The 13,390-nt window shown below is 39.5% G+C and overlaps 1 protein-coding gene and 1 pseudogene across 7 annotated transcripts in view; one reads left to right on the forward strand and one right to left on the reverse strand.

Moving 5' to 3' along the window:
- Positions 1 to 909: 909 nt before the first annotated feature.
- Positions 910 to 13,390, reverse strand: part of SAMD8 (sterile alpha motif domain containing 8) — a 62,586-nt gene continuing 50,105 nt past the window's right edge. For 5 of the 7 annotated variants that reach the window (XM_009009669.4, XM_054242290.2, XM_002756194.6 and 2 more), the window contains 2 exons: positions 7,116 to 7,266; positions 910 to 6,943 (listed from right to left, as the gene is read on the reverse strand). In XM_009009669.4, coding sequence (XP_009007917.1) covers positions 6,639 to 6,943; positions 7,116 to 7,266 — 456 coding nt within the window. In that variant the 3' untranslated portion in view covers positions 910 to 6,638. The remainder of the gene's footprint in view (positions 6,944 to 7,115; positions 7,267 to 13,390) is intronic. The other 2 variants (XM_035267882.3, XM_078345532.1) reach the window with 1 other exon arrangement.
- LOC118146630 (small nucleolar RNA U3) lies at positions 8,743 to 8,829 on the forward strand (annotated as a pseudogene).

Genomic DNA, 13,390 nt, shown 5'->3' on the forward strand with positions numbered 1-13,390 from the left:
TCCACCAAGCTCCTTGAGGTCTCTTCTGGAATATTTTTTCCCAGAGTTCTCAAAAAGACTAGCTGGGCCAGTGCTACAGAGGCTACATATTAGCAGTGATCAAGACAAATTCGGGCGCGGTGGCTCACGCCTATAATCCCAGCACTCTGGGAAGCCCAGGTGGGTGGGTCACGAGGTCAAGAGATCGAGACCATCCTGGTCAATGAGGTGAAACCCTGTCTCTACTAAAAATACAAAAATTAGCTGGGCATGGTGGTGCACGCCTGTAGTCCCACCTACTTGGTAGGCTGAGGCAGGAGAACTGCTTGAACTCAGAAGGCAGAGGTTGCGGTGAGCCGAGATCGTGCCATTGCACTCCAGTCTGGGTAACAACAGCGAAACTCCATCTCAAAAAAAAAAAAAGAAGACAAATTCAGTTGTGGATTAAGCAGATATGGTCCTGTACCTGTGACAATTCTTAGCATTCTAACTACTCCACAGTTCTGGGCTAAGTACCACAGATTTAAAGTTACAGAGCTCAATCATTTGCTTGTTATTTTGGAGACAGGGTCTCACTTTGTCACCTAGGCTGTGTGCAGTGGCACGATCTTGGCTCACTGCAACCTCCAACTCCAGGGTTGAATCGATCCTCCTGTCTCAGTCCCCCAAGTAGCTGGGACTACACACACACACACCACCATGCTCGGCTAATTTTTGTATTTTTTGTAGAAACAGGGTTTTGCCATGTTGCCCAGGCTGATCTTGAATTCCTAGGCTCAAGCAATCAGTCAGTTCGCCTTGGCCTCCCAAAGAGCTAGGATTATAGGGGTGAGCCACCACACCTGGCCAATCATTTGCAAAAACTAAAATTCCACCATATAAGAAACTGACCAGCTCCATTAATAATGAAAAGACATTTCAATAAGAAACTGCAATCCAACTTTCAAATGTTTTATTTTTAGTGTTTTTAAACATTTTAATACAACAAAGATATAAAATAATATATATTAGTTAAATCTGGATTTAATTTAGAATCAAGATATTTACTTATGTACAACACTGTGCTTCAAGGTATGGCTACCACAGGAACTTTCACATTTTCAAGTAATACTAGTTTCTCTGTGGATAGGGAGACATTTAGGTAGAATTCACAAAACAAAACATGTCCAATTTAGTCCTAGCTAATTTTGCTTCCCCCATTAAGTACCAGTTTCCACTTTCTTTGTTCCATATCAGAAATACTTCAATTTTTCTAATAATATATAGATTCCGGAATAAAAATCAGTAAAATTGAACATTTTTTTTGTTTTGTTTTATTTTTTTGAGACGGAGTTTTCACTCGTTACCCAGGCTGGAGTGCAATGGTGTGATCTCAGCTCACCGCAACCTCTGCCTCCTGGGTTCAGGCAATTCTCCTGCCTCATCCTCCCAAGTAGCTGGGATTACAGGCATGCGCCACCATGCCCAGCTAATTTTTTGTATTTTTAGTAGAGATGGGGTTTCACCATGTTGACCAGGATGGTCTCGATCTCTTGACCTCGTGATCCACCCGCCTCAGCCTCCCAAAGTGCTGGGATTATAGGCGTGAGCCACCGCGCCTGGCCAAAAATTGAACATTTTTAAGATGACATTACTAACTGATAATATTGGAGAATTGGCTATGTTCAATTCTCTAGACAACCCAGTCCTTCAGATCGAAAGAGACCTGAAGTAACAATGAAATCACCATAGCGTTCTTTCTCTTGCCATATCAGGCACAAACCTTCCTCATGCTGAAACATGGAATACATTGAATGAGAAGTCCTTTGGTTAATTTAGGGTAGAATGTATTCTAAAAACCAGAATAGCTGAAATATGGCTTACAGAATTCAGAGATTAGTACAGAACTTGATGCAAAGTAATTGGTTACATTTTAGTTATTTGAAATTGGAGGCATTACATCTGGGTGAGGGGAAAAGGAAGTGTAAAACCTAGTTTCATACTAATTTTAGTCATTCAAAGACAGGGAAAAGAATAGAAAAACGTGCTTGGTCTCTTTCCGTTCTTCTCAGTTACCTGAAGCATTCTGACTCTAATGTTACCAACAATTCTGCTCTGTAGCACTACGGGAAAATTCAGGCTATACTGCTGACAACCACGAACTGTTAAACTGTCAAATTGGCATGAAAATTGACACCTTTGCTGGCTAAGACACTGTCTAAATGAAACCAATACTGTTAAAGAAAGCGACTGGACTATTCTACAAGACAGCTTTCTTGTCTCAAATGCAAAAGAACTGGCAAATGACTGTATCATAATTACCTTTAGTATGAAGAAAACTTAAGTCTATAAAAGATGATCAAATAATTAAATTTATTAAATTAGAGTTTAAAACAAGAATGTAGTTAACATTCTTAGGCAATTTAGATATAGAATCTTTTTAAAAAGTTTACTATGAAATTAATGGTGAAACCGCCTTTTGCTGAATACAGTCAAAGCAGATTAGTGTTATAAATATGACTTTGTGAATATATGAGTAATACTTTTCAAACAGATATTTCTAAAACAGACTATTTCTTATCAGCTATAAAAGAATCTGGCTCCTCTGTTCCCCATTTACAAATTAATAGAATTTCTGGAAAAATACACAGGCAGGGACAGGGCACAAAAGGCCGCTGCTCACAGAGTAAGAGTTACATTCCCTGCAGGTCTCTTGGTCAGTGAGATCTGGTCTCTCTGTCACTGGGTTTTTCGTGTGAATAGCCTGCATTATTTAACTGACTGCTTCTTTTTTTTTTTTTTTTTTTTTTTTTTTTTTGAGACAGAGTTTCGCTGCTGTTACCCAGACTGGAGTGCAATGGCACGATCTCGGCTCACCGCAACCTCCACCTTCTGGGTTCAAGCAATTCTCCTGCCTCAGCCTCCCGAGTAGCTGGGACTACAGGCATGCACCACCATACCCAGCTAATTTTTGTATTTTTAGTAGAGACGGGGTTTCACCTTGTTGACCAGGATGGTCTCGATCTCTTGACCTCGTAATCCACCCACCTCAGCCTCCCAAAGTGCTGGGATTATAGGCGTGAGCCACCGCGCCCGGCCTTAACTGACTGCTTCTAAGGCTAAGTTCATTGCTTTCTGATTTCAAAGGATACAAATAAATAGGGCCAGAAGTTCTATTTTTGCCCGAGCAATTCTGGTCAGAGAACCATGGAGAGGATAGCCAAAGAATTACTGCAGCACAGCCAAGAAAGGTTTCCCCCAAATTATTTGGTGACAACAGCAAACCTGGCTTCTTCAAAACCTTACTCTCTACCAACTCTTCAGTTACTCTTCAATAACACTACTCTGCCTGGTCTTAAAAAAAAAAGAAAAGAAAAGAAAAAGGAAAAAGAAAAAAGGGGACACTGCTCTCAGGAACACAGAAAATGCATCAAGAACTTGCAACATAACCTCCAGTTTGCATCCCCAAACCAAAAACACTTTGGTTTCTTCTATACTAAAGTTTCCATGATGACATAAGTCTCTCACAAGCCTGCATCTATAGAACCAAACACAATGTCAAAAAAAAATGCAGACCCAAGGCATATAGCTTCTCTGCTTAGCCACATTCACAGATAAAATGTAAACATAAATACTATCTTCATCGTGATTTAGATTTTAACCAGAAAAAAAATATGAAGACAAAAATCTGGAAATTTCTGGACAAAACAAAAAGCAACTAAAATATAAGTTTCATGTTTAGGTAAAACTGAAAATAATTTTGTCTCAATGTTTTCCAAGAAAGAGATGATTAATTTATGTAAACACTGCCTTATAATAATAATAGTAAAACAATGAGTTATAAACCTAACTTACATTTTCCTCAAAATATGTATTAGCAAATGCAAGGCTGAAAAGTTGTTTTACAATCTCCATTGTGGTTAGGCACTCTCAATGTCAATAGCTCTGCAAAGTTAGTTGCATTTATTTTTCTATTTGTTTCTAGAATAGAATTTATATGAAGGAAACAAGACTGAGGTTAATAGCTATTTAATTTTTTGTTATTTATTTATTTATTGATACAGGGTCTTACTCTGTCACCCAGGCTGGAGTGCAGTGGCATGATTATAGCTCACTGTAGCTTCAACTTCCTGGGGCTCAAATGATCCTCTTGCCTCAGGCTCCCATGTAGTTGGGACCACAGGCATGCATCACCAGGCCCAGCTAATTTTCTAAAAAACTTTTTGTAAAGACGAGGTCTCACTTTGTTGCCCAGGCTGGTTGTGTACTCCTGAGCTCAAGTGATCCTCCTTCCTCGGTCTCCCAAAGTGCTGGGATTACAGGTGTAAGCCACTGAACCCATTTTTTTTTTTTTTTTGAGATGGAGTCTCACTCTGTCACCTAGGCTGGAGTGCAATGGTGCAATGTCAGCTCACTGCAACCTTCGACTCTAGGGTTCAAGCAATTCTTGTGCCTCAGCCTCCCAAGTAACTGGGATTAAAGGTGTGTGCCACAATGCCCAGCCAATTTTTGTAGTTTTAGTAGACGAGGTCTCGCCACACTGGCCAGGCTGGTCTCAATCTCCTGACCTCAAGTCATCTGCCTGCCTTGGCCTCCCAAAGTGCTGGGATTACAGGCATAAGCCATTGTACCTGGCCATGTTTTTAAGAGAAGGAGTCTTGCTATGTTGCCCAGGCTGGAATGTAGTAGTTATTCATAGGCATTATCATAACACACTCCAGCCTCTAACTCCTGGCCTCAAGCAATCTTCCTGCCTTTAAGGCTAAGTTAGCCTCCTCGGAAGCTGGGACTTGTACCACTGTACTCGACTTAACATTTTAACATTAATATTGCTATAAAGATTTTGAACTCTTTCCCAAAAGCCAACATCTGTGCCTACCTAGCTAAATTCAGTCTGTTCCGTCATGTAGAAAAATAAGAGTCACACATCTTTTGATCTCAAGGGTCAAACCACTCTAACTAGCATAGAAAACATCCTTTACTTTTCATGATTATGCAACTTCTTTACATGAGATGTTGGCATTTTGTTCCTAGCATGTAACAGAATCAGCATTTTAAGATATCAGATTCTGAGGTGTGAGATTTAAAAGCATAAAACTTGAATTGCCTCGCACCATTTCTCAAGTGAGAAAAAAATAATGTTCAGAGCAGATACAAATCATTCAACACTAGCTGAGACTTGTTTGCATGATTTCCTTTCCTACCCAATTCATTCAGGCTCCTATGTAGCTTATACAGGGGTGGGAATATGACTCAAAGTGCAAAAATAAAATATTTCACCCAGATAAGGAAGGAGGAGCAAGCTTCTGCTATGCAGCCTAATGTTAGGCCTCAGAATGCCAGCACCTTTTCTAAGTCTTTGTTTTAAAATGGAATGTAAAAACTACATAATTAATATTCCAAGCAGCTAAGCTCATTAGTTGGGGTTGAAATTCCAATTCCATAACCATCCTACTGTCATAACTATTGTATAAAATCATAAAAATAACAAATGTTTTCACAGAGGTGAAATGACTTAAAGTACTCAATTTCTAGTGTTGCAAATAGCAGCTAAGTTATATCACTTCCTGACTGCCAAATTAAGACTAAATAGAAAGAATGTATATACACCATTATAAAGTAAAAAACAACAAAATTTTTTCATATCCAAGTATGTCTGAGACTACTTACTTTTGACGGCCAAGAATGAGGAATTTCAAAAATCAAAAAGTGATATTATGCTTGCTATAAGTTTCTTTTCAGGAGAAAACAGTTCTTTGCATGCATACTTCCCTACTTAACGACATAAGAACTTTAACATCTGCAAAACACTCCTATTTGGCTCATTAAATAACATCATTAAAAAAGCTAAAATTGGACTGTCATCTAACAACTATAGCACAAAGTTATTCCAGGTACCTTTACCACTAACATTAAATTCATTTATTTTTATGGATGCAGCCATTTTTCCCTCATGAATACTTACTGATGGTCATACTGAACACTCAGAACAAAACAGGCACTGCATCTTTTGTTGCATCTTTGGTGAAAAATGCCAGCCCTACATTTGCATTAATGAGGAGGCCAATGGCAGCCTGGTCAGTACTCTGTCACATCATAAATGGCCTCTTTATTCTCTTCTTATTTCAGGCATCCTGGTATGCTCAGTATACTTAGAGATGGTTCAGAAGGCGAAACTGTTTGCAGTAAAACAGATCATGTCCCAGGGTTGCATTTTTTAAACTGACACAGAGATTAGTCCAAAGAACAAGTACTGATCATTTGGTAGGGTTCTTCTTTTAAAGATAATAAAGAGCTTCAAAATATATTATGTCTTGACTAGAGCTCTATTGGAAATGAAAATCTCTCAACCAGCAAACTGCTGAGTTGACTTCTTTAAAGTTCAATAAGCAAATACTCAACAGGTAAAGGTAACAGCCTGACTTCAATCACAACATTGTCTTCCTAAAGTGAAGGGGCAGAAAACATCTACTTAGGCTTTCTGTTCAAACAGCTACATAAGGACTCTTGATTGTTCTTTCTTGGTTTGTATAATGATAACTTTGCTCAGAACAGGAAACTTTAGTTCATCAACATATAAGCCAGGCATCTAGGAACAACCTAGGGGGAGAACACAAAGTTACTCATTTTCAACAACTATTACATATTTAATCACAAACTCATTAATTAAAAGATCGTCTTCATCCAATTAGTCTTTTCATTATTGCTGGTTTTGAAAATGGCCAACAATATTCATTAGGTACCGTGCCATTAACATTGCATTCAAAAAAAGAGAACATGGGAAACCAAATCCTTGCTCTCCTACTCTGCTGATATGCTCTGGTATTGGCCAGAGTATGGTAGTACAAAAAGAGTCTTGTTGTTATATAAAAAGCAATAAACACATCAATGGAATAATGTTCATGGGCAGCCAAGATGAAGAAGATTCCAAAGAGGTTGAGAACCCAGGATAAAGTATGCAAGAAATTCCAGCTTCTTGGTGTATCTAGGAAAAGGACAGAAAGATCATTTTAAAGCCACATTCCTTCCAGTGCTTCTCAGTCACATATTTCTCAGGTCAGGCTGTTTTCCCATTCTTCACAGGATTTGACACCCTTCCCACAGCCTTTACTGCACTAGTTATCTAATATGCATAGAAGCACTAAAAAGATACTTACATTCGGTGACAAAGAAATTCAGCATAGTTAGGACGACTGTGTGGCCACTGAACATGTAATCTCCACATGTGTGAACGCCAGTCAGGGTCATACCGAAGCCACTCCAAATGGCAAAGGCCCTATGTAATTTCTCCCATACACTGCCGTATATCTATAAAGAAAAGCTATGAATTAGTGCTTCAAATGCTTAGGGAAGTAGGAACTTCCCAACATCCATTCCCATTGAAATGCAAATGCTGAATAAATGAGAAATAAGATCCAAGCCAAAGCAGTCAGGCCCTCAGTCTAATGAATTCCCAGCACTTTGGGAGGGTGAGGTAGGTGGATCACCTGAGGTCAGGAGTTCAAGACCAGCCTGGCCAACATGGTGAAACCCTGTCTCTATTAAAAATATAAAAATTAGCTGGGCGTGGTGGCAGGCGCCTTTAATCCCAGCTATCCAGGAGGCTGAGGCAGGAGAATTGCTTGAACCTGGGAGGCGGAGGCACCACAGCACTCCAAGAGGAGCGAAAAGAGTGAAACTCTGTCTCAAAAAAAAATAAAAAATTGGCTGGATGTGGTGACTCATACCTATAATCCCAGCACTTTGAAAGCCCAAGGTGGGAAGATCACGAATATAGGAACTCAAGACCAGCCTGGCCAACATGGTGAAACCTCATCTCTACTAAAAACACAAAAATTAGCCAGGTGTGGTGGCGTACGCCTATAATCTCAGCTACTCGGGAGGCTGAGGCAGGAGAATCCTGCCTTGAATCCTACTTGAACCCAGGAGGCAGACGTTGCAGTGAGCCAAGATTACACCACTGTACTCCAGCCTGGGCGACAGGGTGAGACTGTCTCAAATTAATAATAATAATTTTAAAAAATAAATGAAATTACTGTAACATGAACTACTTTATTAGGAGTTCCTTTATAATAAAAAGTTATCTGTAACACAAAAACATCTCCAAGTTTTTAATCCAATATCAAAGTAGTATTTGCTTGGCTATTCTTGCCAATTAGGCTATGACAGACAGAGATCAATGTCGCCCATTCAACAACCATTCTCCCCTTCTTCACTGGTAACAGAATCTCAAATATATTGAGGCAGCAATGAATTCAGCCAAAATATTGCCTTTCCCAGCCTCCTTTGTAGCTAGGTGTGGCCATGTGACAAAGTTCTGTACAGTAAGATCTAAGTAAAAGTGTTAAAGATTTCTGAGAAGGCTACTTATCAAGGTAAGAGACAACAGTTTTGAGGAAGCCTAACTTTCTACCTTCCCTTCTTCTAGTGTACAACTCAGACTCATTCAACTGGAGTTGAAACTCCAGCAGCCATCTTGGACCACAAAGTGGCCTTGGGGATACAAGCCAAGTATTGAGATAGAAGACCAGAAAGACAGAAGAATGATGGTTTTTTTTTTTTTGATAACTTGGTAAAATTATCACACCAGACCTGGTGTACCTACCTACCTTCAGACTCTTTTTTGAGAGAGAATAAACCATTGTGTTTATTAAACCATAGCCATTTTGAATTTCCAGTTATCAGCAGCCAAACCTAATCCCAACTCCCACACATACACCTGAAAAAGCAATCAATTTTGAGGAAGACTTTGAGTGATAGCTGCTTTACAAAAGAGGGACAGTCAAGACTATATTTCAGGGATCATTTCTATAGTTTGTTACTAGAGAAGTTTCTCTGAACGTGTAGAGCATCAAAAAAAAGAGGGACAATCACTTAAAAAATAAGGCATACTAATATTATAATAAGACAATTTAATAATAACATAATAATGGTACAAAAAGTTGCTAAAATTGTACATGCATTTACTATGTGCAAGGCATGCTGTTAAGTGCTTTATGTGCTATCGAATTTAATTTCCACAGCAATCCTATAAAGTGATTTAACTATACAGATGAGGAACCTGGCTTACAGAGGTTACATAGCTAGTAAGTAACATAGGCAGGAGGTGAACCGAGGGACCCCAATTCCAAAACTCTATGCTTTTTTTTTGTGACGGAGTTTCGCTCTTGTTACCCAGGCTGGAGAGCAATGGCACAATCTCGGCTCACCACAACCTCCACCTCCTGGGTTCAAGCAATTTTCCTGCCTCAGCCTCCTAAGTAGCTGGGACTAGAGGCGTGCACCACCATGCCCAGCTAATTTTTGTATTTTTAGTAGAGACGGGGTTTCACCTCGTTGACCAGGATGGTCTCGATCTCTTGACCTTGTGATCCACCTGCCTTGGCCTCCCAAAGTGCTGGGATTATAGTTGTGAGCCACCGCGCCCAGCCAGCCCTATATCTTAAAGATGCTATCACATATGACTGGCCACGCAAGGTGGTTCATGCTATAATCCCAGCACCTTGGGAGGCCTAGGCGGGCGGACCACAAGGTCGGGAGATCGAGACCATTCTGGCCAACATGGTGAAACCCATCTCTACTAAAAATAAAAAATATCTGGGCATGGTGGCAGGTGCCTGTAATCCCAGCTACTTGGGAGGGTGAGGCAGGGGAATTGCTTGAACCAGGGAGTTGGAGGCTGCGGTGAGCAGAGATCATGCCACTGCACTCCAGCATGGCAAGAGAGCCAGACTCCGTCTCAAACAAAACCAAAACAAATATGACCAAAATAAACAAACACATAGATATGACAATTTCATTAGGAATCTCACCTGCTGATTACACACCACTCAGCTTTCCCTTTCTGCCTCATTTGAGGGAAAAGGAGGGAGAAGAATTTATTATTAGAGAGAAAGAAAGAGAATATACATGGGTTTGGTTCTTCCGTGATCGCTAATGAACACAGGCTTAGAGCTGTTACTCTGAGAAAGTAAAAAATCATGTAGTAAATAAAAGAAGGGACTACTAGGAAAATGTCTCAACCAAGGATAGGGACCTAGTGATGACAGTCAAAAGGCAGGTATCTCTGGAGCCTTTCTCATCTTAAATGTCCCATATATTCTTCCAGAAAAACAAAAAGTGAAACACAACAGAGCAGAATGAATAGGATGTTTTAACAAAAGAAGGTGTAGAAATATGCTTTAAGTGTTTCTAAATTTCAAAAAAGCAGGCATGTTCTTGATTCTGTCCCCAAATCCCTTACTTCTGGGAGTGCAATTTCAAGCAATTAATTTAATATAATGAAAGTACCCTATGGGATTCACTGTAGGGAATTTGATTTCTAGTTACTATTACTTTATCTTTCTATATGTAACAATTGTTGCAAATAATACGGGTCAATAAGTAGGTTATATTACAATTCAAACCAATTAACAGTATTTAGGGCAGATTTGAGTAGAAATATCTATATATAACCAACTGATAAAAACAGTCATTAGAGACCGAAAAAGGGCGGTTTATACCATAGAGGGATGGTATCTAATTTATTTTTTAGCGTTATATTGCAGACCTACGCACATATATCCCTCTTCTCGGTGGCTGTCCGACAATTAAATCCCTTAGCGACAGAAACTTTTCTCTTTTCAGTGTAATAAGCTTATATTTTTCTTCTTTAAAATCTGTCCTTGCTGGGTGTGGTGGCTCATGCCTGTAATCCCAACACTGTGGGAGGCCAAAATGGGAAAAACACTTGAAGTCAGGAGTTCTAGACCAGACTGGGCAGCAAAGTGAAATCCAGTCTCTACATAAAAATTAAAATTAGCTGGGTGTGGTGGTGTATGCCTATAGTCCCAGCTTCTCAGGAGGTTCAGGCGGGAGAACTGCTTGAGACCAAGAATTTGAGGCTGAGAGTGAGCTATGATCATGCCACTGTATTCCAGCCTGGGTGACAAAGCAAGAATCTGTCTTAAATAAAATAAAATAAAATAAAATCTCCCCTAACTAACTAGCATACTATTTCAGTGAAACTCTTCATACCATGTACATAGCATAGTATTTTGGAGAAACTGCACATCATGTACAGAAACAAATTCAAAATAAATTAAAGATTTAAAATATAAAAAATAAGACCATAAAAGCTCAGATATTGTCTTTCATCAATCAGAATGGCAGTACTGGCAAGAGGGTGAGAAAACGGACATGCATACATGTTGGTAGTAGTGAGAAAATCATTTTTTCAAGTGAGTATTTTAGTAATACATATCACTTTTTTTTTTTTTTTTTTTGAGATGGAATCTTGCTCTGTCACAGGTTGGTGTGATCTCAGCTCACTGCAACCTCTGCTTCCTGGGTTCAAGTGATTCTCCTTCCTCAGCCTCCTGAGTAGCTGGGATTATGGGTGCCTGCCACCACGTCCAGCTAATTTTTTGTATTTTTAGTAGAGACGGGGTTTCACCATGTTGGCCAGCCTGGTCTTGAACTCTTGGCCTCAAGTGATCCACCCACCTTGGCCTCCCAAAGTGCTGGGATTACAGGCATGCCTTGCCCGGCCCATACCATATTTTTTAATGTGTGTGTCCTTTAATTCTATAATTCTACTTCCAATAATTTATCTTAAGGAGATAACTGAGTAAGTGCAAAAGCACAATGTACAAGAACGTTTACTATAGCACGGTTTATAAATAGTAAAATTTGGAAACAACTGAAATATACATCATTTGGAGCCTGGTAACAATGGAATACTATTAAAAAGAATGGAATACTATTAAAAAGATGAATATAACCACATGTACTTCTTCAGAAAAAAGTAAACAACATACTATTAAAGAAAAATAGGCTAAAGAACAATGTTTACAATATAATCCTGTCTTGTTTAAAAAGTATGTATAAAAACTTACGTGAGGGCCAGGAGCTGTGGCTCACACCTATAATCACAGCACTGTGGGAGGCCAAGGCAGGTGGATCACCTGAGGTCAGGAGTTCAAGACCAGCCTGGCCAACATGGTGAAACCCCATCTCTACTAAAAATACAAAAAAATAGCTGGGTGCGGTGGTTCCAGCTACTTGGGAGGCAGAGGTTGTAGTGAGCCAAGATGGCACTACTGTACTCCAGCCTGGGTGACTGGGCAAGACTCCTTTTCAAAAAAAACAACTTAGTGTATAAGCATGCTTAAAAATGTTCTGTGTGGCTATACATGCAATTGTTAACCAATTATTTATTTATTTATTTGAGACAGAGTTTTGCTCTTGTCACCTGGGCTGGGGCACAATGGCGTGATCTCGGCTCACTGCAACCTCCACCTCCCAGGTTCAAGCCATTCTTCTGCCTCAGCCTCCCAAGTAGCTGAAATTACAGGCATGTGCCAACATGCCCAGCTAATTTTTGTATTTTTAGTAGAGATGGGGTTTCACCATGTTGGCCAGACTGGTCTTAGAATTCTTGACCTCAGGTGATCCACCTGCCTCAGCCTCCCAAAGTGCTGGGATTACAGGTATGAGCCATGGCACCCTGCCCAATTGTATTATTTATTGGATGGGACACAAAAGAATTATGTGAACATTTAATTTCTATATAATTTGAATTTTTACAATAAACACATAATTTTATAATTGGAAAAAATTACTTTTCCTTTTGAGAAAAAGAAAAAAGACCTCAAAACAGCTTTTACCTTAAAAATAACACATTTTCTTTACATGAAACCCTGTGTCATATTGACCCTTCCCCCTTTCTTACTGATTAGTCTATGCCTTCCTAATACCAGGAGAAAGTTTTGTTACTCTTCAGCTCAGGGGTATATTTTTAGCTCTTGATCTCCTTTGGCTGCTTAATCTTCCCTTGTTGGCATTTCAGCTATGATATTACAGTACAAGAAGTGAACTTGAATGCTGTTACAAACAACATTAAAATACCTACAAAGGTGTTAACACATACATTTATTTGAATATGTGAGAACATAGAATTAAAGCATAGAGGCCTAGAAAAGTAGTGTTCTTTTGTCCAAATTTGTATACAGATTTTAGCCAATTTTGTATATAAAGCACAGGCGATTTTCAGTCTTATTTTGTCCCCGTCTGCATAATTTCTTCTCTCTTTAACCAGAAGAGATGTCTACAGTAACCCCAAACAAACTACAAAGTATAAAATGAAAACCAAACATCAGCCATTATTTTGTTTACTCTCAGAAAGAGTAAAGTTTAGAGTGCTGGATAGGTGGTCAAACTGCAACTTCTTTTTTTTTCCCTTGAGATGGAGCTTCACTCTTGTTGCCCAGGCTGGAGTGCAATGGTGCCATTTCAGCTCACTGCAACCTCCACCTCCTGGGTTCAAGTGATTCTCATGCCTCAGCCTTCTGAGTTCCTGGGATTACAGGTGCCTGTCACCACGCCCAGCTAACTTTTTTGTATTTTTAGTAGAGATGGGGTTTCACCATGTTGGCCAGGCTGGGTTTTGAAC

The sequence above is a fragment of the Callithrix jacchus genome, chromosome 12 (genome assembly GCF_049354715.1).
Source record: "Callithrix jacchus isolate 240 chromosome 12, calJac240_pri, whole genome shotgun sequence".
NCBI lineage: Eukaryota > Metazoa > Chordata > Mammalia > Primates > Cebidae > Callithrix > Callithrix jacchus.